General features: G+C 47.5%; 1 protein-coding gene across 1 annotated transcript in view; it reads left to right on the forward strand.

The window, feature by feature from the left end:
- LOC308168501 (cysteine and histidine-rich domain-containing protein 1) overlaps positions 1 to 7,500 on the forward strand; it is a gene marked incomplete at its 5' end in the record, with an annotated part of 10,000 nt that overhangs the window by 2,090 nt on the left and 410 nt on the right. Inside the window, 7 exons of the mRNA XM_080543101.1 lie at positions 1 to 23; positions 1,427 to 1,530; positions 1,868 to 1,920; positions 3,785 to 3,855; positions 5,824 to 5,926; positions 6,620 to 6,739; positions 6,854 to 6,916. The exon at positions 1 to 23 is cut by the window's left edge and continues 117 nt beyond it. Of these exons, the coding sequence (XP_080399227.1) occupies positions 1 to 23; positions 1,427 to 1,530; positions 1,868 to 1,920; positions 3,785 to 3,855; positions 5,824 to 5,926; positions 6,620 to 6,739; positions 6,854 to 6,916 (537 nt within the window). The remainder of the gene's footprint in view (positions 24 to 1,426; positions 1,531 to 1,867; positions 1,921 to 3,784; positions 3,856 to 5,823; positions 5,927 to 6,619; positions 6,740 to 6,853; positions 6,917 to 7,500) is intronic.

Below are 7,500 nucleotides of genomic sequence, written 5' to 3' on the forward strand. Positions count from 1 at the left end.
AGGCTGCAGAAAGAGAGACCCAGGTACACGGTGTGTGTGTGTGTGTGTGTGTGTGTGTGTGTGTGTGTGTGTGTGTGTGTGTGTCTGTCTGTCTGTCTGTGTGTGTCTGTGTCTGTGTGTGTGTGTCTGTGTAACTGTGTGTCTGTGTCTGTGTCTGTGTGTGTGTGTGTGTATATGTGTGCGCGTGCGTGTGTTTGTTAGTTAGAAATTCCCTCTCAAGGTTGTAGTCTACCGTACTTAAGGGTTTTTTACCTTTTTTTTCTGACCTCGCAGTCACCTGGGTGTTTAGAAGTAGGTTGTTGTCAAAACATTTAGTAACAAAAGCATTGGGAAAAGGACTTCACAGATTGTGAATTGATGAATTGAGTTTTGTCCTGCGTACAGTTTGTTTTGTGTGCGTCTCTCTGTGTGTGTGTGTGTGTGTGTGTGCAGCTCCGAGGAGCCTCAGACCAAGCTGCAGCTGAAGGTGTCCCCCTCTCTGTGTGTGTGTGTGTGTGTGTGTCCAGCTCCGAGGAGCCTCAGACCACGCTGCAGCTGAAGGTGTCCCCCTCTCTGTGTGTGTGTGTGTGTGTGTGCAGCTCAGAGGAGCCTCAGACCAAGCTGCAGCTGAAGGTGTCCCCCTCTCTCTGTGTGTGTGTGTGCAGCTCAGAGGAGCCTCAGACCAAGCTGCAGCTGAAGGTGTCCCCCTCTCTGTGTGTGTGTGTGTGTGTGCAGCTCAGAGGAGCCTCAGACCAAGCTGCAGCTGAAGGTGTCCCCCTCTCTGTGTGTGTGTGTGTCCAGCTCAGAGGAGCCTCAGACCAAGCTGCAGCTGAAGGTGTCCCCCTCTGTGTGTGTGTGTGTGTGTGTGTGTGTGTGTGTGTGTGTGTCCAGCTCAGAGGAGCCTCAGACCCAGCTGCAGCTGAAGGTGTCCCCCTCTCTGTGTGTGTGTGTGTGTCCAGCTCAGAGGAGCCTCAGACCAAGCTGCAGCTGAAGGTGTCCCCCTCTCTGTGTGTGTGTGTGTGTGTGTGCAGCTCAGAGGAGCCTCAGACCAAGCTGCAGCTGAAGGTGTCCCCCTCTCTGTGTGTGTGTGTGTGTGTGTGTGTCCAGCTCAGAGGAGCCTCAGACCAAGCTGCAGCTGAAGGTGTCCCCCTCTCTCTGTGTGTGTGTGTGTGTGTGCAGCTCAGAGGAGCCTCAGACCAGGCTGCAGCTGAAGGTGTCCCCCTCTCTGTGTGTGTGTCCAGCTCAGAGGAGCCTCAGACCAAGCTGCAGCTGAAGGTGTCCCCCTCTCTGTCCGTGTGTGTGTGTGTGTGTGTGTGCAGCTCAGAGGAGCCTCAGACCAAGCTGCAGCTGAAGGTGTCCCCCTCTCTGTGTGTGTGTGTCCAGCTCAGAGGAGCCTCAGACCAAGCTGCAGCTGAAGGTGTCCCCCTCTCTGTGTGTGTGTGTCCAGCTCAGAGGAGCCTCAGACCAAGCTGCAGCTGAAGGTGTCCCCCTCTCTGGTTCAGATCCTGGAGAAGCTACAGATCAGAGAGACAGAAGAGAGACAAAAGAAAGGTCAGATGCGAAGTGAAGTGTTGCTAAGTACATCTTCAACAGGACGTTTCACCACAGCTCCGACTTCTCTCACACTCAAACCCTCCCCTCTCTCTCCCTCCCCTCTCTCTTCCTCCCCTCTCTCTCCCTCCCCTCTCTCTCCCTCCCCTCTCTCTTCCTCTTTCCTCTGCAACCCTCCCCTCTCTCTTCCTCTTTCCTCTGCAACCCTCCCCTCTCTCTCTCTCTCCCTGTTCCTCCTCTCTCTGTATTCCTCCCTCTGACTCTCTCTCTTCCTCTCTCTCTCTATCCCTCCCTCCCTCTTTCTTTCTCCTCCTCTGCTTTCTCTGTTGTCCTGCAGAGAGTGAAGCTACCATGCAGGGGACACGATGCAAGAACCCAGGATGCAAAACAGTGGGTGTCTCCTTTGTTGGTGTGTGTGTGTGTGTGTGTGTGTGTGTGTGTGTGTGTGTGTGTGTGCGTATGTGTGTGTGTGTGTGTGTGTGTGTGTGTGTGTGTGCGCGTATGTGTGTGTGCGCCCGCGGGCGTGTGTGTGTGTGTGTGTGTGTGTGTGTGTGTGTATGTGTGTGTGTGTGTGTGTGTGTGCGCCCGCGGGCGTGTGTGTGTGTGTGTGTGTGTGTGTGCGCCCGCGGGCGTGTGTGTGTGTGTGTGTGTGTGTGTGTGTGCGTGTGTATGTGTGTGTGTGTGTGTGTGTGCGCCCGCGGGCGTGTGTGTGTGTGTGTGTGTGTGTCAACGTCAGGAGAGACAAAGAAGAGCTGCAGTGGCTCCTGTTTTTGAAGATAATAAATCTGGAGGCTTCTGTTGATGGAAGATAACAGACAGATAACCGTCTATTCTGGGCCTCAGTGTGTGTGTGTGTGTGTGTCTGTCCATCTGTCAGCCCCACATCGTCCCACAGCAGGAGAGTCTCACTTCAACTGTTCCCACAGACAGACTCCAGACTCACAGGGCCGCTGGCCTAGACACATAGAAACACTAATCCTGGTCTAAAATGGGACTAGGTTTATATATAGGACTAGGCTCAATCTGTTTCTAGGAAACGAACATGCAGAATACTGCACACTCACAGCCAACACGCAGCTGTCACAGCCTATAATGTGGACATTCAGATTCTCCTGGTAAAGATGAAATGAGTGGCAGACTGTTGGGGGACTAAAGCAGTTGCTACATTAGTCTCTAAAAACCAAAAGGGATTCTTGATTGTTAGAAAGTGTGATCGCCATCTACTGGCAGAATCTGGGGTAACAACACTAGAATAAGTCCTCTGTCGGAGGACACCATTCTCCCTCGTCAGACCGCACCTTAGTGCATCCACAGCATGCTAACTGTGTGTGTGTGAGAGAGAGAGACAGGGAGAGAAGAAGTGACTATTAGTCATTATACAACAGTTAGTTCCGACCAAGTCATTTGATTGGACGAGAGGCATTCCATGAGTGCTGATATACAGTATAACAGCACTGGGACTTTTAACTATTATGTATCACTCCGCCACACAGGTGTTCTACTAAATGACCGTTAATTAGTCTACATGTTTGTGTTCAGGTTACTAGGCAACAGTCCATTTGAAGTTCAGTTGCGGAACTATTTTTTGTTTATTTTTATGATTAAATAAACAAACAAATCATAATCTGTTGTCGCTTATTACTGTTAACTAATAAATCGCGCTGTAGAACTGTTGTATAAAAGCAATATCACACGAGAGGGAGTGTGTTATACTGAATATCAGCATGGCTGTGATCGTCTTCCTACTCGGCCTGCGGCCTCGTACCTACGACCGAATCACAGCCGTGCTGATATACAGTATAATATATATAAGATGATATATAATATATCATGTGATATTGCTTAATTATACATACTAATGTTTAAGAAGTACCTAGGGGCGGCTGTGGCGCAGGAGGTAGAGCCGGCATCTAATGATCTCAAGGTCGGCAGATCGGCGGTTCGAGCCCCGGCTGGCAACATGTCGAAGTGTCCTTGGGCAAGACACTGAACCCCAAATTGCTCCCAGTGAGCGGGCCGGCGCCTTGCATGGCGTGTGAATGTGTGTGTGAATGGGTGAATGAGAGGCCGTTGTAAAGCGCTTTGGAATTAGGCGCTATATAAGTCTTATTTTACCTGACCTTTTCCAAGAGTATGCATCACAGCTGAAGAGTACTTTATACATCTACCATTTCTCTAGAAACTCGGTAACTGAATGGGTCCTGCTTCATTCCCAGTATGTTTGAGTTGTTGTTGTTGTTGTTGTTGTTGACAGATGTACCAGGGCCCGGAGACAAACAAAGAGATCTGTACCCATCACCCTGGGGGTCCCGTCTTCCACGAGGGGTGAGTAACAACAACCGTGTCTCTGTCTATATGAAACCGCAACATCCATTTACTATGAGCATGCATTTAGTATGAGTGTAACGGAGGGGATACACAACAGTGGACTATTATTACCTTAGTGGCACAAATTAGGCTAACACTCTAGAGCAGTGGTTTTCATCCCTCTCCTCGGGGACCACCAGCCGTTCCACATATTTGATCTGTTCCATCACCAGCACACCTGATTCAACTAATCAAGTACAAACCATAATTGCTTTGTACTTGATTAGTTGAGTCAGGTGTGCTGGTGGTGGAACAGATCAGATATGTGGAACGGCTGGGGTTCGATGAGGAGAGGGTTGAGAATGAATGAATGGAATGAATGAATGAATGAATGAATGGACTTTATTGTCATTGCTACAGTACAGGTACCAAACAACGACATTTAGGAGGGGTGGCTCCCCTGGTGTTAGAAAAGAAAAAGAAAAAAAAACTTTTAAAAAAAAATCACAAGAAGGGAAGGAGCTGGTTTACATAAATAAAGGCTATGTACACTATCCACTATACTATACTGTACAGATAGACGACTAGGGTTGTCATATTGCACAATAGTATTGTTTCACGTTATTTAAAGTGTCACAGTTTGCAGGCTTGAAATGTACATGTTTGTGCCTCAGCACTACACCTGATTTTTTCAGTCCAGCAGCTGCCATCAATCCGTCCAGACTGTCCAGGGCCCAGAACTTAGGTCTTTGCTGTGTTCAGGGCCTTGACGGCCCTGTGGTAGAAGCTGTTCTTCAGTCTGTTTGTCTTAGCGGCCAGGGTCCTGAACCGCCTTTTCGAGGGCAGCCTGGTAAAGTGTACGTGCCCAGGGTGGGTCGGGTCCCTGGAGATCTTGGAGGCCTTCCTGAGACAGCGTGTGTTGTACAGCTCTTCCAGAGAGGGGAGGGGGGCGCCGGTGATCTTCTGTGCTGTTCTCACGACTCTCTGTAGCGCATTTCTCTCCGCTGTATATAGTAGACATTAACATTATAGTAACATTATTGAGAGATAAGATGGAATGCAATACATATTATGGGTTGTGATTTGACTCCTTGTGAAATGATGCGGTCCATGCTAAGCTATGCTAGGCACAGAGATATACGAATAATACACATTTTGTTCAAATATAAACATCAATAACCAACTTATTTGGGTTAAACAGAAAGAATGAAGATATGAAATGTGTTTTTCTAAGACAGATAATATATGTTGTCCTACTATCTGTATCCACACAGGGTGTCCCAACAGACACCTTTGCAAATAAATATAGATATGCAATTCATCTATAGACAACACTAGCTGAATCTTCACTATACAGTATATTGCATTCTACCAGCACAAAATCCTTTGTCATGTATTTCCCCATAAGTGCAGGAACATTTACTCATAAATGAATTCATGGGAAAGTGTGTCCAAACCTTTGACTAGTACTGTAGATCTTAAATAATATAACAAGATGCCCATAAGAACAGTTAGTCAGCTGCAGCTGAACTATGGTTCAACCCAAAAAAATGGATCAAAAGGTTTCTCAATGGTTTATTGTAGTATCAGGGGTACTTCATAACATATCAAAAGCTCTATATATAAGTATATCCCGACTCAGGACTGGAACACGTCAGGATCACACGGTGGACGGGGTGGAGAAGGCTAGCGTCGTTAGCTCGCCGCATCTCACGGTCTTAGGTCGTCATTTACTTCCAAAAATATCCCCACAACAGTAACCTTTAACTTCGGTCACCGCAAACAGAAACATTCCTCTCGTGAACATTCTAACAGAAACATTCCTCTCGTGAACATTCTAACAGAAACATTCCTCTGGTGAACATTCTAAACAGAAACATGTCTGCGTTGGTCTATGTTACTATGGTAACGTACTGTCATGTGTATTCACCTGGCCAGGCATACGGTAGAGGAGCTGTTGTATGGTAAAGTTCTGTCATGTTGCAGGTATAAGTACTGGAGCTGCTGCCAGATAAAGACGGTTGACTTCAACGAGTTCCTTGACCAGAAGGGCTGTTTCCAGGGCAAGCACTGCTGGATCACCAAACAGGTATGGCATGTTCTAGAACCACAGACAGGTATGGCATGTTCTAGAACCACAGACAGGCATGGCATGTTCTAGAACCACAGACAGGTATGGCATGTTCTAGAACCACAGACAGGTATGGCATGTTCTAGAACCACAGACAGGTATGGCATGTTCTAGAACCACAGACAGGTATGGCATGTTCTAGAACCACAGACAGGTATGGCATGTTCTAGAACCACAGACAGGTATGGCATGTTCTAGAACCACAGACAGGTATGGCATGTTCTAGAACCACAGACAGGTATGGCATGTTCTAGAACCACAGACAGGTATGGCGTGTTCTAGAACCACAGACAGGTATGGCATGTTCTAGAACCACAGACAGGTATGGCATGTTCTAGAACCACAGACAGGCATGGCATGTTCTAGAACCACAGACAGGTATGGCGTGTTCTAGAACCACAGACAGGTATGGCGTGTTCTAGAACCACAAACAGGTATGGCATGTTCTAGAACATAGAATGAGTTCATCCTTAGACCTCCTCTGTTATAATGCTATAGTTTCATAGGCACAGGAGGTGAAAATACTCCAACATAAAGCTAGTTATTTCACAACAGTAACAGGGAAATCATCATTTCTTAAGTACTCAGAATGCGTGTGTGTGTGTGTGTGTGTGTGTGTGTGTGTGTGTGTGTGTGTGTGTGTGTGTACAGGACAAGAAGAAGGTGGCTTGTCGTCATGACTGGCATCAGACGGGCAGCCAGGTTGTCATAACGATCTACGCCAAGAACGCCGACCCTGAACACTCCTACGTAGAGGCCAACCGCACTGTGGTACATAACACACACACACACACACACACACACACACACACACACACACACACACACTTCCTGGACTGACTCTTTAATTGCCGACCCTCTCTCGTTCCTTCTTCCTGTCTGTAGATGACGTGTCACTTCCAGTTTGAGAACGACAAGGTGTTCCACAAGGACTACCATCTATGGGGGGTGAGTACTCACTCTCTATATCACGGTTCAATCTCTCTCTTTCTCTCTCTCTCTGTGGTTTCTCTCTCTCTCTGTCTCTCTCTCTCTCTGTCTCTCTCTCTCTCTCTGTCTCTCTCTCTCTCTCTGGTTTCTCTCTCTCTCTCTGTCTCTCTCTGTCTCTCTCTGTCTCTCTCTCTCTGTCTTTGTCTCTCTCTCTCTGGTTTCTCTCTCTCTCTCTTTCTCACTGTGGTTTCTCTCTCTCTGTCTCTCTCTCTCTCTCTCTCTCTCTCTGTGGTTTCTCTCTCTCTCTCTGTCTCTCTCTTTCTGCTTTCTCTCTCTCTCTGTCTCTCTGTCTCTCTCTCTGTCTCTTTCTGGTTTCTCTCTCTCTCTCTTTCTCTCTCTGGTTTCTCTCTCTCTCTCTCTCTTTCTCACTGTGGTTTCTATCCCTCTTTCTCTCTCTCTATCACTCTTTTCTTTCTATCTTTCTTTCTCTACATTAGATGCTAACTGGGGGACGATCCTTAGGACGACCCTATACCCTCACCCCTATCTTAACCATTTTAAATAGACACTTCAATAGGGTGACATCATAGTCGGGGCTCAGT

This window comes from Nansenia antarctica (genome assembly GCF_963989245.1).
Source record: "Nansenia antarctica genome assembly, chromosome: 12".
NCBI lineage: Eukaryota > Metazoa > Chordata > Actinopteri > Argentiniformes > Microstomatidae > Nansenia > Nansenia antarctica.